Source organism: Erigeron canadensis, chromosome 6 (genome assembly GCF_010389155.1).
Source record: "Erigeron canadensis isolate Cc75 chromosome 6, C_canadensis_v1, whole genome shotgun sequence".
In the NCBI taxonomy this organism is placed as follows: domain Eukaryota; kingdom Viridiplantae; phylum Streptophyta; class Magnoliopsida; order Asterales; family Asteraceae; genus Erigeron; species Erigeron canadensis.
The window spans coordinates 41470543-41493105 of NC_057766.1; the positions used below are offsets into that span (position 1 = coordinate 41470543).

At 34.0% G+C, this 22563-nt stretch overlaps 2 protein-coding genes across 2 annotated transcripts; one reads left to right on the plus strand and one right to left on the minus strand.

The window, feature by feature from the left end:
* Positions 1-761: 761 nt before the first annotated feature.
* LOC122603350 (nuclear pore complex protein NUP88) lies at positions 762-5967 on the minus strand. Its single transcript, XM_043776025.1, has 9 exons — positions 5543-5967; positions 5212-5363; positions 4972-5094; positions 4738-4882; positions 4597-4658; positions 4262-4478; positions 2895-3803; positions 2310-2559; positions 762-1129 (listed from the first exon to the last, which is right to left on the minus strand). The coding sequence occupies exons 1-9, from the start codon at positions 5891-5893 to the stop codon at positions 864-866; spliced, it is 2475 nt and encodes an 824-aa protein (XP_043631960.1). The 5' UTR covers positions 5894-5967; the 3' UTR covers positions 762-863.
* A 4078-nt stretch (positions 5968-10045) lies between these two features.
* On the plus strand, positions 10046-19543 carry LOC122603972 (nudC domain-containing protein 2). Its single transcript, XM_043776845.1, has 5 exons — positions 10046-10207; positions 10376-10524; positions 10610-10658; positions 11497-11639; positions 19281-19543. Exons 1-5 carry the CDS (start codon positions 10159-10161, stop codon positions 19365-19367), a joined length of 477 nt encoding a protein of 158 aa, XP_043632780.1. The 5' UTR covers positions 10046-10158; the 3' UTR covers positions 19368-19543.
* Positions 19544-22563: the final 3020 nt, after the last annotated feature.

Sequence of the window (22563 nt, forward strand, 5' to 3'; positions counted from 1 at the left end):
GCCAAATGGCAACAACCACAACCAATGCGCATGGAATACAAGCATTCCAAGCACTAGCGACCAACTCAACTAGTTGCGTAAAATAATCTATAAACGACCTATTTACATTCCACTAACTAAATTGATGTGATGCTCCAACAAGACAAAGTGAACAACATACTTACACTTTTGTGTCAAGGTGGGGTAGTCTAATTCTGTAAATATCAGATATTATACGCGTAGTCTCTAAAAATACTAGATTGGTGACGTGGAAAGGAAACTATCTGGATAATCATTTAATGATGGGTCGTGGAATATTTTGATGCATCTACGACACATTTGTTCTTGTTCAGAAAAACCTTAAATTTGCTAATCCCCATTCTTCCCCATACCGATTCCAAAATCAATATTCAATTATGTCGTCTTCATCCTCTAAAACGTAGCGATGAGAAGCATGAGTTCCTAAGAATTTGCAAATCTGAAAACCTAGTACGACCGGTCAACCATCCTTCTTAGACAAAGAGCACCCATGCAAAACAATCCTTACACTACGTTCTTGAGTTTTAAAAAGAACACAAAGCATTATCCCTAACTTGAAAGTATGCATAACTGAGTAGTTAAATTCTTTTTCTGCTTATAATTTTGTTGCTTTCGGTACGCCTAGATGAGAGCTTAGATTGAGGCAATTTAACATAGTCCGTATCATTCTCTACTCCTTTTTCTACTGTATGTCTGTATGTCATGGGACACTCCGGCAATTTTAAAGGAGCGTACAGATTAACTCAAAACAAAAAGTACAACGCAAAGTTACCGGATTAGAAGACAACTTAAAGTATAACATCATAATTCTTAATATTAAATGAACTTGGAATAAGTTATTTGCCTCAACTGATATTTTCACGGTTTTTTAAAGCTGAATCCAAAAGTTTGACCTTTTTTGTATTCTCACTGTTGACTATAGAAAGTTTTGCAATTGAGGATCTGAGCTGGAAGATCTCATCAGCTTCGCCATATCCCTTCCTCCTTCCTGCATATTGCCTTATTTGGTTGGGTCTCTTACTTTGTGGAGAAGATGAATGTCTTTTAATCCGACCATTTATAGCTTCTATGGTTGTGTGCAATGCATCCAATTCCAAGCCTCTAAATCTGTCTGCATAAAACGAACAAAACAAAATTCAGAGTAGTACTGGTGCTTTCAAAAATACAATACAAATCAGAAAATGAAGATTCATAATCAAACAAACATCATTCAGAATGAAAAATTGAGGTGCCAATATTCAACCAGAAGACTGAAGACGTATGCATAAAAGCATCTGGCCCAAGGAGGAATTTACTACCTAATGGTAGTCAATTTGGGATGTCTATTCCATATACATCAAATCAAAAAGCTATATATATATATATCTAATACTATCTTATAAAACATTTTGTCCTTTTTTCAAATCTCAATTAAGTAATTGAACTACCTAAATTACCCTTCCTCTTTATTCACTAATTGAAACATCTCTACCTAATATACCTATAATACCCTTAAATCTCAACCATTCATTTTTCTCTCTCCTTAAATCTCAACCACTCATTTTTTTTTCTCTCCTCCATAAATCATTTTATTCCTCTAATTCATTCAAAATCTTTTATCTCAAAAACCGTAGATCGATAAATTAGAAAAAATTGTATAGGTGTTCTTAAAATTTCATGCTCTTTCATTAGAGATGTCATTCGATATACTTTCGACGAATTTTTCAATCTGAAGACAGAGCCCATACGGTTAAGGCATTTGGCTATCATACTTTATGACTTGACCTATCACCCCCACCATCTCACCGTTGCAACGTGCGGGCACTATCCCTCGTATATACTAAAAGGAAAATGGATCAAACGGGTTGCAACATGACATTCAACCAACACGGCAAAAATATTTTCAATACATATGTTTCGTGAAAGGTTTTATTATATATTTAAATTTAGATATCAGAAAATTATAACAATAATAATATTATTTGGGATTCATATTAAAACATTGATTATTTTATTAAATAAAAAGTTTCAAATTTATCTATATCTATATATATCTATACTAAATTATAAAGCATTCGACCCCCTCCCATTTTCTCAAAAAAGAACTTGATCTACCCAAACTACCTCTCTCCTTTATTCACTAATTTAAATATCTCAATCTAATATACTTATAATACCCTTAATGAAATTATTTACAACATACATCCTTCAACCCATAAAATAACTACACTACTCCTTTTACATGGTGTGGATTGGATGAGTTGGAAGTGGGGTAAATTAGGGACGCATACAAGTTGAAGAGAATAACTTACCAAGCTCCATCTTGAACTCTCTCTCTGCTTTTGACAATGGTTTCTTGTGGATGCCAGGTAGGTTTCTTAAGTTTAACAACCGCTCTTCCAAGAGACCATGAGTTTGAATGGCACGATCAATTCGTTTCTCCAATTTTTCTTGTTTCTCTTCAACTTTAACTAGCTTCTGTTTTGCCTCACGCAAACGAGCATGCTGCTCATCAATGATTTTCTTAAGTTGAGGTCCATGGTGTTTGAGCTCAAAGTAAACCTAAAAAACCACAAACAAATATCTGTCATATCAATGAATACGAAACGTAGAAATTCACAGTTTATAGCCAAAATGGGTATTTTATTATGGGAAAAGATTCACAACTTGGAAGATATAAAACAGATAACCAATACTTAAACCAAGTTAATAATAATACAGCAAACAACAGAGCTTGCTTCGGAACAGGCCATATCTGGTTGTGCAAAACAATTTGTTTTTGTCCAAATTATAATACAAATATTTGGAATAAGAAATATGATTGCATGTTCGGCAAGTACATTATCCAAATTTTAAAGGTTTTAACTATGTGAAAGTTGAAATGATCAAAAAGTTACCTTATGCGCGTACTCAACATAGTTCTCATGGAACAGCTTAAAGTACTGATGAAGAGTAGACCTCCCTTCAATGGAGTCAGCAGCAACAGGATTTAGCGAAGTGGGTGGCACAAGAACCACCTTTGGACCACTGAGTAATTCTTTGCTTATGATAGTAGCATCTCCGTTTCCTACAGGTTCTTCCAAACTCGTGAAATTCTTTTCTTTATCAATATGAGCAGGGAGCAAAAGATTCCAACTTTCCATCCCTACTACAATGCATTCAAACCCAGATGTGAGTCCCACAATCCATGAGCATCCAAATGAGTCTGACAATGCCACAAAACCACAAAGAGGAGACACGGAAGATTCCATCTGGCACGTATTGAGAACTGACTGAACAGTTGGAGCTCTCATGTCATCATCTATCCCATTTTTCTGATTTGTGAAAGGAAGAAAATGTAACACTATTGAATCCACCCCTCCATCATGAATGCAATATATCCTCTCGGGTAAAAGGGGGTCAACAAACATTGAAATTATGGAACCGCTATCAGTTTTTCCGGGTAAAGCCAAATCGACAGTTCCCAGCCTCAACAACGGGGGTGAATGTCCCAACCAAATTTGTTCGGTTGACTGTTCGAGTGTCAAAACTGACAACTCAGTGGAGCGAGTTTCACAAATCATAGCAACACCAACTATTTGGTCACGGGAATCGACTGAAAGGCGAGGCTGATTACCTTCTATCCAAATGGGCTGTATCTCATCAGCTAATGCATCTATTTGTAGCTGCCCACTACTCCAAGCTGTTACAAGAATTGAATCTTTGCTTACTGCCTTGTAAAGAAAGCTGACAGCTCGACCCTCACACTCAGGAATCTTCAATTTGGAATCTTCTTCCTTCCCATGGTACACCTTATGAAGGGGCCCCTATATGTTAAAACAAAAATGTTGAACACCTGAACATAACGAATCTAGCATACCAATATTGGCCATCCAGAAACTACAAACAGTTAAGACAGTAGGGCAATTTGGACATATTTACTTGTGAATGGCCCAATATGGATTATGGTTTTCTCTAAGAGATCAAACACCAAAAATAAAATTAATAAATAGCTAAAAAGGAAATGACTCAAACACCACCGAAAGTGTTTTCTTATTCATAAAACCTCCTATATCAACTTATTCAAAAGAGGTACACCATTATCAAAACAAACTTTTATAATCATATCTGACGCCAATCATTAAGAAAACTCTATTTTCTGGATAGAAAGTGTTCTTGGTCAAGCCATCCCAGTTCGCTTCAACCTGTAACAAAACTATCCAATTGGACCCATTACCCAATCTGCTTGACCCACCCATATTCCACCTGTACTTAAAAGTGATACCTGCAGTGAAACAGATGCATCAAATAAAGCATAAGGATGAGTTCTTAATGCAGGTTGATTCCCTCCTTCTGCTGCTTGCCGAGCCAACTCCGGAAATGTAGCTTCTAACCAGGAAATTGCCAGATTTGCATTACTGACGGCTTTTGAGCTTTCGGCTTTAAGGCCAAATGTTTGAGCATCACTATATATCTCCAATACAGACTCCCATTTGTATACACTGTAACAATGAAGATAATTTAAATGGTTCAGTTTGCATATATACTTCTGATGCTGCCTACTTGCTCAAGCTGCAACTCTGCCTCCCTCGTAAAACCACATATATAATTGCAACTTACCTCCCAAAAGGAACTACTGGACAAAGGACGTAAACCGCACCATCGCTAAATAGTACAAAAACCTGCAGAGTTGAACATTCATCAGTAATCAAAATAAACAAAACCACACAGAGACTTAGAATAATGAAACAATCAGCATACACTAAATCGATCCCACAAATGATCACCACCAAACGAAAAGTCAACAGGACATATCGATGAAGCATTCCTTGATCTCCCACATTCAACCGGCTGAAGATAATATTCCTGCTCTGGTTGTTCAAGAGCCGATGACAAATCATAAAGCCTGCAAAATGCAAGATGATAAATTCACATTACAATAAAATATAAACACTAATGCTGGCAATAGGCCCCAACAAAAGAATGCCGCTGTACCTAAAAACTGAATCAGAAGATAAAATCCCAAGATGAGTATCACTATACGGGTGCCACGAAACTTTCAAAGTCCTTATGGCATTGTTTGTGTTAAAGTAAAGATCTGACCCAACAGACACCGTCCTGCATATGAGTAGAAGAAAATCGTTGATAACCAACGAAACCGAAAACCACATTTTCATAACAAAGTCCATTTACATTATATATTATAAGAAAAAAACAAGTACATATGTAATTTACCTGCAAATAACGGCACTGTCTTTTGATGAAGAACGTCCGTAGAGATACATAACACGTAAGCCATTTGCTCCCTCTAACAGTAACGCCGACCCATGTCTGTTAATAGTTATCCTATCTACGGTAAAATTAAGCTCCACATCCGCTCGCATCACCTACAATGCAAAACCATAAACCCTAATTCCCAATCTCTTATACAATATTTTTCAGTTTCACTAGTATATACATATCTATATAATACAACGACCCTTAACTATATCATTTTTAGCATTATTTACACAAATATTCAGTACATTGGCATTCAAAAGCAGGGATAAGAAATATATATATATACCTTTGGAGGGGAAGCGGCGAGGACGGAAGAGGGGTCGGGTTCACCGAAGCGGAGAGTGATACGATTTAGGGTTTGGGAGTTGATGTCCCAATAGTAGAGACGAGAAGCACCATCCCACGCCATCAGATTACGGTTTCTAGGAACATTACTAAATGGACGGGCAGTTGTAGTGGTGGAGAAAATAGGGTGGTTTTGAAGGGGAAGCCACTCTACGTCGTCGTTTCCTGTTGTGGCTGACGACGGTGACACTGGTTGAGGCTGTGACGGTGACCGTGGTTGTGGCTGTGGCGGTGGCGGTGGTGTTAGGGGTTCGTCGGTGGTAGATTCTGGAAAATCGAAATTAAGCCTCATTTTGTCTGTTCGCTGCACTACCAGTACCTCTCAGGGTTGTATGTTCAAATTCAGATCGCCGGCCGGTGTATTTGTTGCGTTAAAATGACACCGTGATATATATTTCCCTTCGTAGTGCTCGAAACACCTCAAACTACTGTAACTTTTTCTATAATACCCCCTCTCTAATATTTTCAAATTGTTTAAAATTCTCACTTTTTTCTTATTTCTAACATCAAAATAGAATTATCTTTTTTTTAAGTCATGCTTTAGAATCAAGCACGTCTTAAGTTAGTAGCAACTAAGACTAAAGAGAGTGAGGCAACCTCCCAAGGAGGAGACTTTCGCTCCCACGTAACCAACAAGAATTTGGTAAGGAAATGGGGGAGTGGGGCTTAGTAGTTGGGTAAAGAGATTTCCAACAAATGACATTAGGTGATTGGTTGAGGGTGATAAAGTGAGAGAAATAGAGAGTTGGTTATATAAGTTGGGCGATGTATATAAGTCGCTATTTTTGGATTTTTGGTTGCATCGCCACATGTGGTTGGTATGGAAGGCGATATAACAAGCAAAATGGGGGTGGGTTCTCCCCACTCCCCTTAGTCTAAGTGACTGATTTTGATTTCTTTTGAAAAAATCTATGACACATAGTTTTGTGTGCTTGTCGGAGTTCATATTAAACATGTCATATTTTATGAATATATTAAATTTTCTTTTAAATTTACGAAAACCAAAATAATTAAACAAACATGAAGCTGTTACTTCAAAGCTAATTTTTGTTAAGTGAGTCTATCTTTATATGATTATCTCATTTGTAATAGGTAGAAATGAAGTTACTTTTTTACTTATTCTATAAAGATGACTATAATGATTCAACTATTACTTTATAAATTACTTAGTTTATGTGGTTTATTCCTCAACTATAACTTTAAAAATTACTTTGTTTCCCAAAACAAACAAAAATAGTTATTGACGAATTGATATGAGATGCATTTTAAAAGAATGACATTAAATATTCAGTCTCAAAAAAGTTTTGAATAAACAAGTGTTGGATTAAATAAAGATAACGATTATAAGTTTAATTCTTACTATTTGTAAGACCGAAAGTCTTATTCTAAATAAAGTAAGCAATCTTTCGATTATAGTTAAATAAAAATTTGTATATCTCAACTTTCTTCATATATTATTAAAGATGGTATTAACTATTAAGACTTTTAAAGTTTTAAAAATTATATATATATATGGCCACCATAGCTAAGAGAAAAAAATATTTTAAACTTTTGATCTTGGCCATTGAAAATCATAAACTTTTAAATCTTGACCTTTGAAATTCAAAGTCAACTTTTTAAAATCTAAAAGTCAAAAAATAATAAACATGTTAACTATTTAATTGCATATTAATAATACTAATGCTAATTATTCTTAGAAGTTTTGAATTTGTGTACCAAAAAAGAAACACGACAATGATCAGTTTCAACATACTCATCAATCACAATTTCATAATTAATTACATTATACTTAACAATTTATATGACATTTGAGTTTATATCATTAAAAAAAACATAACACTTCTCATTTCAAAGTATCCCCATAAATATTTATAATAACATAAAAATATGGGGTTTGCTAAATACAACCCTTAGGGCTATGTTTAAAGTGCATAAATTGTTTGTACATTTACCATGAAAATCAGGAGGCGAACTTTTAATATGGAAGGTACAAGTTTTTTTATGCACATTAAATACAGCCCTTAGGGGCTGTATTTAGCATTTCCCTAAAAAAAATATTAATACTTACTCTTTATTTTTTACCTTTCAAAATAAATTAAAAAAGTAAACCTGAGCATAAAAATAAAAGTCATTTATAGACTAATATTAGAAAGTTAATGAATATACAACTCTTTTAGGTTTATATATTGAATAATTTTATTTATTTATTTTTTTAATCACAATATTAATTTAGTACCAGTAGATGTATTTAACTAACATAACTATGTTGTAAACTGTAATTACTTAAACGTATGGTATTTACAATTGAAATTTTGTTTTTATAAAAAGTGACCGGTATTTAAGGTATTTAATGTACTTTTATTAAATTTAGAACCATAATAATATTAAAAAAAACATGCCTTTTAATTTTAATACCATTTGGAACTTCAAGATAACCTTATTTCTCTATTAATTGGTAATTCCATCTGAAATGAAATACGGGGAAAAGTAAGGATGTTCAATTAACAAACAATAGCTTACTTCAATTTAGAGTTGGTCAATTTTACAACATGAAATGTGAAACCAAAATCAATATCGAAAATCAAGAATCAAAATTGGAAATTATAGATATTACAGATACAATGTATAAATATGGTGCGAAAATATAAACAAGAATGGTATCCCCACAATGCGTAACATGGTTAATAATTTATCAAAAGATTTAGATTTTTAGTTAAATCAAATTTAAAAATGATGCTTATAAATTTTACGTATGAAATCGGGTGAGGGTGACGATGGTCCACTTCACCAAAGATCGACTTTAAAATTTCCAATGCATGGATAAATAACTTTATATAGAACAAAAGCTAAAATAAATATTTTTATAATTATTTACATAATTATAACAGATTTAGGTTAACTGATTTTGATTAACGGGTTGAAAATAACCAACCTGAACCTAACTTGATATCAAAATCGATTTGAAAATCTCAACCTGCTGTCAAACCGAACCCGGCCACCAACACAAAAAAATCGGGTTTGCAATGGGTTAGTGGGTTAATTTCATATCACATGGATTGGTGGGTTGACATGTTAAATGGGTTAGTGAGTTGACCTCAAGTAAGATAGATTGGTGGGTTGACGGATTGAATTGAAATCAAAATGAGTTGTGGGTTTTGGATCAAGTAAGTTGATGGATTGACTTATTAAAAAACATTATATAAATTAAATTATATTTAGGTTAACGAATTGACTTATTAAACCAAATGGTCAACCCAACCCTGGCCCACAAAAAGTCAAGTTGGCGGGTTACTAGGTCGAGATTCACAACCCTAACCCAGTTTTCTGAGTCGGTTTCAAATCAAATTTCGGGTAAAGTCGAGTATTGGCAATCTTAATATATATCAAACCGACTCTATATATCTTATATCAAAAGTTGTGCAAATTTATGACTTTATTTAACATTATACTCGATTTCATAATAAATATTATTTCTGAATAAAATGCTTATAAATTTACTTGGTAACCCGGTCACCGACCGGGTATTGATCTAGTTATATTGTGAGTTACAGTAATATTTTTTAAGGTTAAGTCACTGGATGAACAATATATTTTCCTTCATTTACATGGTTGCCCATTGAACTGGATTATCGGTATGTATTATCTATAAACTTTTTAGTTTTTTACATGGTTGATCAACTGGTGACTTGATGACTTATAATAGCAGGTTACCATTTTCTTCCTTCTATCTCATCATCACATTTGCTTTTTTCTCATCTTGTAATAGCAGGTTTATCATGTTTCTTTCTAATGTTTCAAAATGAAACATTGTTGGGATCCGCCGTAAACATTAAAAAAATCACAATCTGTTTCCTTCCAAGTTTCGACCAATACATATAATGATATAAACTAAATAATCATCATAGATCCACATTATGTATTTAGTTCCAAAAAATATACTTTTACTCAAACACCCGCAAGTCCAAAAGCCACTTAACCTCCTCATCTTTCAATATCAAAAATCTTACACACAAAGGAAATCTAATTAAAACAGGTTAGCCTCAAAGGAAATCCTACTCTTTTTTTATTTTTTCTGGTACATTCATGTTTAATATTAATGGGACAATGCAATATTCAGCACCTACTAAAAGCCATAGGCCCCATTTTATGTTACCGATGGTGTTTCATATAGTAGATGAATTTTTAGAAAGAAAAAAAGAAAAGAAAATAACATTTAACCTGTTATAGTAGGTTATCAGGTCACCAGTTGGTCAATCATATAAAAAATTAAAAAGTTGATGGGTGATACATACTGATAATCCAGTTCAATAAGCAACCATGTAAATGAAGGAAAGTACATTGTTCATCCAGTGACTTAACCCTATTTTTTATTCTAAAAACTTTTGAATTTTAAAAACTAAAAATGATACGTGAACAAATAAGGAGGGGCAAAGTGTAAATCTGCAATAAGTCAAGATTTTGTGCCCCGAACCCGACGACAGTAGTCCGTAAATCCCCAAACTACAACAAAAGTAAGAGACGGAAAATCGATAATCAAAGACAGAAGCACCGTAAAAAATGGCGGAGAAATTGGCACCGGAAAAACGTCACAGTTTTTACCATGGAAGTATGTAATTTTTTACCCTGGTCTCTAATTTCATCCTTTTAATATATTCATAGTTAGTAACATTTTCTTAGGGTTCCATTACACATAAATATACATGTGCTTATATATTTGTATAATTCTTATGTATGTATATTGAAATTAAAATGAGTGATATAAAAAAAAAAATAGGTCAGAAGGTATTTGAATGGGATCAGACATTAGATGAGGTGAATATGTACATCACTTTGCCTAATGGAGTTCCAACCAAGTTGTTTTACTCCAAGATTCAGTCGAAACATATCGAAGTTGGAATCAAAGGCAATCCTCCTTATATGAATGTATGTAGTTTGTTTTTAAGATTAGATATGAATTTTTGATGGATTATATTGCGAATGTCGTGTAATTTATGTGCTGGTATTGCAGCATGATTTGGCTTCACCTGTAAAGACTGATTCTTCTTTCTGGACTATAGGTATGTGATTTTTTTTAATATTTTGCTACTTTTTGCAAAGATGGTAGGACGAAATGTTATTACATTACTGAATTCTTGGTGCAAAGATTATGGTAAACGGACAACCTCATCTTATATCATGTCATGGTTCCTTGTTAGTTTTCCTAGTTTTTACCATGGAAAACGATGTTTGAGAAATTGTGTATTCGTGAAATTGATCTCTCTAGTATGCAAAATTGCATTGCCTGTTAATATTTGATTTCAGTTTCTTAAGTCTTATAAAACATGGTATCTTTGATTTTAAGGCTACACAAACTGAACATTCTTAATATTTTCCATTTATATTATTCTGCGCAAAAACTAATCATTACACAGGGTAATCCAAAGTCTGGGACATACATTTTGTATAGGACCATAACTATGACTTCTATTTTTTTTTTGTTATTTTTTTGTCATGGGGCATCAGGCATGTTAGTCATGAGAGTGACTACCACCAACACTGTACTAGGGTGGCATGTTAACAACAATTTATGCAAGAGATAATTAGCAAGGAATTAGACATACATAACTATGATTCAGGTATAAAATTAAGGAAGGACCTAAACCCGCTTACAACAAGAGGTAATGGGATGGTACAGGAGGCAGTGGATTATAGTTATAATTTGTGAAGCGATATTAAATCATTCCATTCATAGATTATAGCTCAAATTTGGGGAGATTTTATGTAGTAAACGTGATATGCAGTACTTTTGCTGTTAGTATTAACATGACAATTTGCGATGTTATACTAAGCCATGAATTTTGATTCAATGAATAAGCTGTGTAAAGGGATGGTAATGTAAAGTTTGGTATATGGCAGAGGATGATATATTGCACATTACTCTGCAAAAAAGGGATAAAGGTCAGACATGGTCATCTCCGATAGAAGGTCAGGGTCAGCTTGACCCATATGCGGCAGATATTGAACAGAAGCGCCTCATGCTTCAGAGGTTTCAGGAGGAGGTAAGCCTGATTTCATAGTCATAGTTTAGCACCTCACCATTGTTATAGTAACTATTTTATGTCATATACTAACATTGTTAGTGTGGTTTTTTAGCTAACTCTTGCTTCAGCTTGTAAAAAAGTGAACATTGTTAGTGTGGTTTTTTAGCTAACTCTTGCTTCAGCTTGTAAAAAAGTGAACATTTGCCATTCCCCAATATCAGATACGATGGATCGTTATACTAAAGTTTAATAAATGTTGCTTTCCGTGAAGAGTTATTAATTGATGAGTTAATGTAGAGAGGTGGAGGATATTGGTATAGGTACACATAGAAATGTTATAGTCCATTTGTTTAGCCCATTTCACAGCTTTACCTTGTGGTTTAGTTCCCATTTTCTTTAGGATAAACATACGGGCAGTTGCATAAGCTTTATCTGTTACCCTCACGAAAGCTCATTTAGATTACTAGCTTGCCATTTCTTTTAGTATAAGTTATTTAGTTGAACACAAAATATGATGCTTACATTAGTACATTAATTAAATGGGCTTGCTATTTAAGGTGTTTCTGGTAGCGTAACAAAAGCTCATGTAAGGGCACACCATGTGCTATGTGTGGGTAGGTCTCTTTTCTGAGCACCGTTTATGGAATACCTCAACTAATGGCAACCCTGTATATGATCAAGATGATATCTTTTCTGTAGTTTGTAAGGTCGTTTGTAATAGGAGTTTAAATGGGAAGTCGGACACACGTCCAAGCATGAAGAGTACTACGATCCCCTATTCTTCTTTCAGGCGTCTTCCCGTTTGTTCTAGTTTTAGACGTGGAGGACACAGCATTTGTGGCATATCTGACCGTTAATCAATGTAAACAAAAAGTTATATATTTGAAGAATAGGTTCCTATTAAGGGGGGGTGTTATGGGAGAGAGAGAAAAGTTGATGTGGCTGAAGAATAGGGGTAAGAATACCCTTCTATAACAGAGGGCCTAATGATGTATGTTCGTGATTAAAGGTCATTGTCAAATCCATGCCGACTTACACTATCACTAATCTATGTGGCACCCTTTTAGCTTGATTATCAAAGCTAGATAATTTTTTTTTAATTAGAATGTGAATTATATTGATTACCAAAAAATATATACAAATAAAGAAACATATACTTGGACATCCCCAAGCTTTTACAATACTACACTCTATACTCAGACAATCATACCTACATAATTCCTAAATATGCAACCCGCATTCTCCTAACACAGAACAAAAGACAATTATTTGACAACCAGCCTATTATTCATCCATCTTAAGTTCCATTTTTCTGCCATTATTATCACATTTCCAGATTCTTTGACCTTCAGAGATAGCAGCTTGTTTCTAATATTCTCCTTAATATTCTTGCATAATACTTCTCCACTCCTTTCCACCTTGTTGAAAATTCTCCAATTTCTTTCCTGCCATATAAAATAGACAGTTGCAGCCACTACTAACTTGTTGATAACCATTCCAACATTATTCTTATTTCTAACTGCAGCAAGATCCGTCACAATATCGCCATTATCCAATCTAAAAGTCAAACTCCTCATGCTATTCCACACCTCCTTTGCATAATGGCATTGGAAAAAAAGATGATTGTGGCTATCTGCTGTACATTTGCAGAATGTACACTGCAAATTGTCATCATCTAACCATCTGCTCATCTTGTCCTGAGTCATGAGTTTCTCTTGAATTGCCAACCACAGAATGAAAGAATGCCTTGGTATCAACCGACTAAACCATACCACATGATACCAATTCACCTTAGGGTATTTCTCTTAAATCCATCCATGCCTGCTTAGTAGAAAACTCTACTTTCTGATTTGCTCTTGTACACCATTGAACTTTGTCCTTTCTGTATTCTTGGATATTTGGAACACAAATGTTATTTAGAACAGGAAATCTTCTTAACCAATCATCAGGCCAAACAAAACCTCCATTAACCACCATATCAGCAACTCTGCTATTAGGATCCATTCTGGCATCATACAACTCTCTTCTAGATATAAAATCACTTAGAGGGCCTTCATTACACCACCTATCATGCCACATGGACACTTGCAACCCATTACCAATATCATAAACAATATGCTTCTTAACACTGTCTCTAATGTACAACATTGACTTCCAACCCCAACTATCATATTTATCCACTTCAATTTCCCAAATGCTCCTATTTTTTAGTTTAACCACATTGACCCATTTAGCCCACAAAGATTCTTTATTTTCCTGTATCTTCCAAAATTGTCTAATCATAAGCACTTCATTCCACTTCTTTAAATCTTTAATGCCCAATCCTCATTGTTCTTTAGGTCTGCATACATTTTTCCAAGCTATTTTAGCCTTTCCCTTTGCAGACTCACCAGAGTTCCACAAAAATCTTTTAAAAAGCCATTCAATTTCTTTAATAACTGCATCAGGTAACAAAAATACTGATGCCCAGTACGTTTGCATTGAAGCCAATATAGAAGCTATCAGTTGAATTCTTCCTGCATAGGATAACACCTTTGTTCTCCATCCTTCCACTTTATCAATAAGCACTGTGCAGTCCTTAACACCCAGTTTTTTTGCCATCAGAGGCACCCCCAAGTATTTAACAGGCAGTTTCCCACATCTAAATGGCATAATTTGTAATAAATCCAGCTTATCCCTTTCTGGGATACTCCCAAAAAATATAGTACTTTTAGCTAAATTGGGTTTCAAACCAGAAGCTTTGGAGAATTCCTCTAAAGATTTTCTAATAATCAAAAGGGATCCAGTGTTACCTTTACATAAAACTAGTAGATCATCTACAAAGCACATGTGAGTCAACTCAATCTCTTTACACCCAAAATGGTACTTATATTCAGTGGATTCCTCAATATTCTTCTTCAATATGAGGTCGAACACTTCCATCACCATTGTAAATAGGTAGGGTGACATAGGGTCTCCTTGCCTTAAACCTTTACCACCTTTAAAATAGCCATGAGTTTCATATTAACAGAAGTCATTATCCATCCCACCATCCTTTTATGAAAACCAAAACTTCTTAAAATATCCTCCAAAAACTGTCAACTGACTGTATCATATGCTTTCTGTATATCTATCTGCATTGCACACCTTCTAGGGCCATTCTTTCTATTATAACCCCTTAACAACTCCTGGGCAATAAGAATATTATCTTGGATATGTCTACCAGGGATGAAAGCACTCTGATTTACATTAACAACTTTTGCAATTCCTTGCTGAATTCTTTTGGTAATAATTTTGCTTATGCATTTGTATATCACATTGCAACAAGAAATTGACCTGAATTCAGAAACCTTGTTTGGTGTACTGACCTTAGGAATTAGTGCAATCAAGGTAGCATTGATTTCACCCAACAATTTGCCATTTAAAAACAACTCTTTTACAGCCAAACACACCTCCTTTCCCACCACATCCCAAGCTTTTTTTGTAGAATTCAGAAGTGTAACCATCTGGCCCAGCAGCTTTATTACTATCTGTATCAAATATAGCTTCCTTTATCTCATTATCAGTGACAGGTTTAACCATTTCTGCAGCATTTTCATTGCACAAAATGTTTTTAAAAATTCCATCCATAATTGGCACCACATTATCAGATTTCCCCAAAAACCTTCAAAATGTTTTACAAACTGCCCTGCAACATTTTCACCTTCATATTTATTCCCCATTTCATCACAAATACTTTCCACCCTGCTTTTGCTTCTTCTGGATTTTAGAATTCCATGAAAATAGGAAGTAATTCTATCACCCTCTTTCAACCACTGGATTTTCACTTTTTGTTGAAGCAACTTTATTTCATCATTTGAAGCATCCACATATTCCGAAGGAGTCTTAGCAGCCTCCCTTCTTAATCCTTCATTATAAGGATCCTAATCAATTTCTTGTTGCTCCTGTTTCAATTTCTCCTTTAACTTCCTAGCTTCCTCAAACACATCTCCATTTCTCCAGCTTAGCTCATTTAGTGGTTTTTTAAGCTTCTTTAATTTCTTCACCAGTTTATACATATGACACCCATGAATGTCATCTTCCCATTCTCTTTCAACAATTCCATGAAAATCCTCTTTACTAGCAACAAAATTTGAAAATCTGAAAGATTTTACCTTTTTAGGTATCCCTTCTTTGATAATCAACTTTGCTGGACTATGATCAGATTCTAGATATGGCAGAAATATCCCATGTGCATGCAAAAACTTTTCAAAAACTCTTCATTGATCATTATCTTATCCAATTTTTAAGTACTGCACACTTTTTGTTCCTTAAAGCCTTTGTCCAAGTAAAATTAAAACCACTGCTGCATATATCTTCAAATTCTATTCTATTAACAGCTTCCTTGAACTCATTCATATCTCCTGAAGCAATTGACCCACCAGCAGAATGCTCACTAACATCCAAGGTCACATTGAAATCCCCCAATAAAAGCCAAGCTTGTTAACCTACAAACTGTTTTTGCTTATCTAATTCCTTCCGCAACATCCTTCTCTCATTACCACTATTACTGGCATAAACAAAACTGCAAAACAGCTTAATTTTGCTAGTAATGATCTCAACCAAACACAAAATAGATTGCTTAGATTTTTCTATCACCATTAGATTAACCTCTCTAGGATTCCATCCTAATAAAATTCTGCATGAATTAGGACTATACTTTACAGTAGAAGTCCACTCCCAACTACCAAATACTTTATTCCCCAATTTTCCAATATTAGGACTATACTTTACAGTAGAAGTTCACTTTCAAATGTGTTTCAATAAAGGCACACACTTGAAGTTTCTCCTCTTTAATAAACTTAATAGCCTCATTCATCTTAAATTCATGATTCATTCCCCTTATGTTCCAACTGGCTAAATTGAAATCCATAAGAAAAAAAACTATAACCAAACACTCAGTTAAGTAACTGAGTATCATTTCCCAGTATTTCATCAGCAACTAAATTCTTAGTTGCTTCATCACTATCCACAATGACATCTTCCTCCTCCTCTATATACCCATCTTCTTTGTATACAGACTCCTTTGAAAAATAATATCATCTTAGCATTCCAATTTCTAGTTTCCTCTGCAGATGGCTGTTTCTTATTCTCAACAAAATTGTCCTCTATACTCTTCTCCTCCTTACTTAGCTCCTCATTCTGTTCCTCATCCTCAAATGTGTATAGAGCAGTATATTTGTTGTTACTCCTTTCCATATTTGAGTTGGCCTTTTTCCCTTCTTTAGAAGTTCTATAATTAAACTCCATATTCCCTTTCTTGGCTTGCCATTCTTTCCCATTATTCCCTCCTTTATCTTTCCAGTTCTCATTACCATAAACCTTCCTCTGCTTGTCATTATATCCTTTCTTATTTCTTTTTTCCCCCACCCAAATGAAATCATTTTCCTTTTCTCCTTTATTTTTAGCATCATTTCCCATTTCTGCCATATTTTCCTCTTTCTTTTCAGCTTCAGGGTTCTTCTTACAATTTTTGTCACTATGCCCAAACACTTTACAATGATGACACAAAGTAGGACTCCATGTGTATTCAACTTTGATAAACTTAGTTTTCTTAGTGTTATTCATACCATCCTTCATAGTTGTCAAAAGCGAAGGCGACCTCAAAGCGCAAAGACCCCAAATAGGGCGAAGGCGAGAGGCGCAAAAAAAAGCGCACTAAGTAAATATTTATATATAGTGAAAAATAATAGTAAAAAAAAATCAGATATCAGTTATAAAACCAAATATCATTCAAAAAATAACTTTTCCACCAAAAACTTCAAATTATTAGATTATTATAAACATATATAAAAAAAACATAATTTTTTCTTCCCCCCATTTTATATTTTCACTATCTTCTTATATCTTCTTAAACGACTATGGTCACTCATTAGATCTAGCCACGATTCGGCCGGATCTTGAATGAATCTTGACCCATTAAACCATTTTGACCGTCGTTGACCACCACCGTTGACCGTTGTTGACCGCCTTTTTCATGGTCGACTTGGGCCTAGGGTTTCAGGCGCTGGAGGTGCGCCTCGCCTGCCTTTTGCGCCTAGGCGCAAGAGGCGCTCGCCTTTAACACTGCCATCCTTATACACCACTTCAATCTGCTCCTGCAATCCTTTCACAGCATCAACCTCTATCAACACTCTAGCATACCCTGCCCTACCAGTTCCTTTGTGGCACATAAAAGCTATCATATTATCCATCATCAAAGGCTTGCCTAATCTACTGGCCAAAGTGCTAATTCCTCTCAAGCTCCAAGCTTCAAGAGGAACATTCACTAGTTTGACCCACATAGGCAGTTTACTAGGTTCAGTCTTCTCAACACATACATCTGGATTCCATTCTTGAACCACTAAAGGTTTACCTTGTACCATCCATGGACTTTGCTCAATTACATTATTCATACCTTCCAAATTCTTAAATTTGAAGTAGCATATTTCATTAATCATTACTATCCTTTATTATCTCTCCCAGCCCATATTTGCCCCACATTCTTCTCAAATTATACCTTAGTTCATTCAGAGACATGTTGCATCCCACAAAGAATCCACATGTTGTTGACTGCCATTTCATACAACCCTCTTTCACTAATTCTTCCTCAAATATGACTACTTCCTCTCCTATCTCATTCACACCGGTAGGAACAAAATATAGATGTTTCTCCAACTCTTTTCCTTTATTCACAGTCTTAGCATAAGACAATTTACCAATATCACTTTGTATACCAGCATTAATTGTCTTTTCAGTATTCATATTCTTAACAATCTCAATTTCATTCATACTTGTCTTAATCACATCAGCCTCCTTTTGTTCAAAACCACAATTAGAGTTTAGAAAACTATCAGCAGAGCAGTCAAGGCTTACAAAATTCTCAATGCTAGCAATTCCTTTCTGACCACCACTCTCATCAACTGCCATGGCAGCTTTGGCCTCTCCTCCTCCTTTGCCACTATTCTGGACCTTTCCATTCCAGCATTCATCCTTTTCCTTATGCAAATCACCATTAATTTCCTTTAAAACCTCCCTTTTCCTGTTCCCCTGACTATTGTTGACGTCATCCTCTATGTATTTGGAATTCTCATCAGTTTCATCATTATTCATGTTCAATTTCTTATTATTTAGTATATAATCTCCTAAATTAACCGCAGTTCTAGTATTCCTAGCAGAAGATCGACGTTTCGCCATTAAAACAAAAAAATCCCAAAATCTAGGGTTTTCAATTCAAAACGATTTTAAAAAATTGCTTCAATAATCCTATGCGGAACAGAAAATTGAATGAAAATAGAAGAAAAATGAAGAAAAACGGTGTAGAATTAAGGTAGAAATGGAGGTTTATTAATGGCGAGAGCGGTTACGAAAGTAACAACTTTTCCCGCCAAATCGCCATACGGAGAGAGAAAAGGTGTTTTTTGAAGAGTGGATTGAATCTATATCTAGTTGATCAATAGTATAAGGATTAGATTAGTTTATTAAAGCTAGAATTGAATTTACTTTGTTTATTGTTCCATAAGTTTATTATAATGACTAACTAATACAGTGTTCTTTTTATATAAATTATTATTTCTGTGAGGATCTTAGAGTCTTGACTGAAGCAATGAATTTGCATATCAACTGAACGGAACTTGTTTCCTATTGTTGCTTTTTTTACAGAACCCAGGATTTGACTTCTCTCAGGCCCAGTTTTCAGGGAACTGTCCTGATCCCAGAACGTTCATGGGCGGCATAAGATCTGATTAGCGGCCATATGTTTTTTCTAGTGAACATGTACAATTGTACATTAAGTCTCTCAAACCCTGACTCTTAGGTTGTGTTTGATAACACATATTGATTTAGTGCCGAATGATTCTAAAACCTGAATGGTTTAAAGACTCTGAATAAACTTGGTTCTGAATGAAAATAGTATGTTTGATTTCTGTTCTGAATGTGTACTTTAAATAATAAAAAATTACTATTTTAACCTTTTATACATATACTACGAGAAAATTTTTGATAACTCATACCTAACCTAATTTTCATTTTTAGTTGTACACATTGCATATAAAAAATATAAAGAGAAAAATAAAACATTAAATTTAATAAACATTACTATATATAACAAAGTTACAAAGAACATGCTTATGAACAGTGAATCTGTCTAGCAGGTAGCTGCAAAGCAGCCTGCCAACTTGCTTTTTATTTTTTTATTTTTTATTTTTAAAGAATTTGTCTTTTTACTTTTTGTTACATAACTTTAATTCTTTTATTTTTGGCACGAAAGTTTTGTTTTATTTTGTTTTTAAACTTTCATTTTTGTAAGTTTTGACACGAAAGTTTCATTCTTTGTACTTTTTATCACGTAAATTCCTTAATTACCATGAAAGTTTTTGCCGTTTTACTTTTGCCACATCACTTTCGCTTCTTTTATTTTTTGCAAAAAAAATTTGTTTTATATTACCTTTTATATTTTTATTTTTTCTAATTTTGCAACGAAAGTTTCATTATTATATAACTTTTGTTTTTTTAGTTTTCGTCAAACTTTTTGCATTCCTGCCATGAAACTTTTAACCTTTTTATTTTTTGTCGCTTAACCTTTCAACCTTTTTATTTTATTTTGTTTTTAAACTTTCATTTTTGTAAGTTTTGACACGAAAGTTTCATTCTTTGTACTTTTTATCACATAAATTCCTTAATTACCACGAAAGTTTTCGACGTTTTACTTTTGCCACATCACTTTCGCTTCTTTTATTTTTTGCAAAAAAAATTTGTTTTATTTTACTTTTTATATTTTTATTTTTTCTAATTTTGCCACGAAAGTTTCATTATTACTCCCTCCGTCCCAATTTAAATGTCATAGTTTGACATTTTTGGTCTTTCATGGTAAACTTTGACCATCTAGAATTCTACTTGTATTATGTAATACTTGATATAATATATATGAATCGATTAAGTTTTCAATGTATTTTATAATGGTATAACTTTCGCCAAGTATTATAAAACACAAACAATAATATTAATGGTCAAAGTTACGAAAAAAAGACTTGGAAAGTCAAACGTGGACATTTAAATTGGGACGGAGGAAGTATATAACTTTTGTTTTTTTAGTTTTCGTCAAACTTTTTGCATTCCTGCCATGAAACTTTTAACCTTTTTATTTTTTGTCGCATAACTTTATTTCTTTTACTTTTCGCAAGAAAGTTTTGTTTTATTTAGTTTTTAAAATTTCATTTTTCTAACTTTTGTCACAGAAGTTTCGGTCTTTTTTTTATCACATAAATTCATTAATTACCATGAGTTGTAAATGTTACATGTTATCTTTTCCGGGGCAACGCCCAAAGACTGTGCAATGACCAGTATTTTTTTTTGTCATCTTCTAATTTTATCGCGTATCCACGATTATTGCAGCTCGCAATCTTCTAGTATTAAAACATTTAAAAGAAATAAAAAATGTTCATATGTTTCAATGGCCAAAAAATGTCATCAACTCATCATCATCGTCTCTGCTTCCTTATCTTCTCTAACAACAATCACAACCAGCATTTACCACCATCACATTCTTCCACCTTCACCGTTAACAATTTTCATAAAATCCATCAAATTTCACCCTGAGAATCAATTTTTATTCACACATTCAAACTTTGATTCCACTACATCACGTGACTTGGAAGACAAAATCGGAACTTGATGTTCTTGTTTTTAATAGGGGACCACCATTAGGAATATACATAAGAAAAGAATGGATTAAAGTAGGAGAGAGAAAAAAAGGAGCAAAAAAAGAAAGAAAAGAGATTAGGACAAAGATACAGATGCTATATAAGTAGCAGAGAAAAAAAAAGAAGCAAAAACAAGGTGAATGGAGGATAGAAATGGCAGAAAAAGAATGGGGTGAAAAAGGGTAAGAGGGTATTTGGGTAAAAGATTGGATAATGAATGATTAAGAGAGGATGTGGGGTAGAATGGGTCAGAGTTTTTTTTGGTTTCGTTTAGTGTTCAGAGGCTCAAAACAAACAAGGGGAATGCTGACCGATTCAGCATTAAATGCTGAACCATGCCATTCGGTGGAAATCAAACACAGCCTTAACTAAATAATGTTGTATTTGTACAAGCATTGCTTTCACATGTTTTTTATTTCATCCCTATAGTGTATGCACATATTCCCGTGTTGGAAAAAAAAAATTGCGTTGTTGACGTTGTGTAAATTCATGCCCATGCTCGTACATATCCCTATACATCTAATTAATACGACAGTATTTCAGAAGGCATCACCCCACCGCAAACCAGTGCCCTACAATTGGCATGAATGCTCCCATGCTAATTATCTATCTAGCAATCACTCTGGTTCCTAATTATGTTAGATGCTCTTCCAAACACACCCTAATCTTGAATGCTGATGTGTTTTATGATAGTTGGGTTAGTATGCATCACTGGAATGACTTAATCTTATTGAATCATCCATCAACTCTCTTTGTAATGTTATTCAATCAACTTTCTATTGATTTCCAGATGGAACTTATTTCTTACCTCATAAAGTTGGATTTTTTTCCTAATAGGACCATTGTCCCCTTTTCGAAAACCAGTAAGATATTGTTATATGCAAATTCCTGGCTCAACTTTGTCGGCAATCTTTATATTCGTGCTTGTTTGCATGGCTGCGTTGGTAATAAATAAAGTAAACCTATGTACACACGCGTGTGTAATATATCATTTGTATGTGATGTTGCTGTTCAGAGAAAAAACGTATGTAGTTTAGGTTCTTGTTAAACAACTAGAATTTTACTCCGCGCGTTGCCGCTGAAACGTAAGAGTGTGCTGTACATGAAAGCCAATTAAGGATTTTGGCCATAAATATTGTTAGGTATTAAACAAATGATTAAAGAAATTAGCATAAATTTTTTAGAAAAAATTCTTGAAGCTAAATCTTAAGCCCTCAAAATAGAAAAAAAAAATTCAAAGCTAA

Excerpts from the sequence above, each read along its gene's own strand:
- LOC122603350 (XM_043776025.1), bottom strand. The coding sequence starts at position 5,893 with ATGAGGCTTAATTTCGATTTTCCAGAATCTACCACCGACGAACCCCTA. Across the intron at positions 5,095-5,211 it reads GACAGTGCCGTTATTTGCAG|GACGGTGTCTGTTGGGTCAG; the intron begins GTAAATTACATA and ends ACTCATATGCAG. Across the intron at positions 4,883-4,971 it reads TCTTCTGATTCAGTTTTTAG|GCTTTATGATTTGTCATCGG; the intron begins GTACAGCGGCAT and ends TGCATTTTGCAG.
- LOC122603972 (XM_043776845.1), top strand. The coding sequence starts at position 10,159 with ATGGCGGAGAAATTGGCACCGGAAAAACGTCACAGTTTTTACCATGGA. Across the intron at positions 10,659-11,496 it reads TTCTTCTTTCTGGACTATAG|AGGATGATATATTGCACATT; the intron begins GTATGTGATTTT and ends GGTATATGGCAG. Across the intron at positions 11,640-19,280 it reads TTCAGAGGTTTCAGGAGGAG|AACCCAGGATTTGACTTCTC; the intron begins GTAAGCCTGATT and ends CTTTTTTTACAG.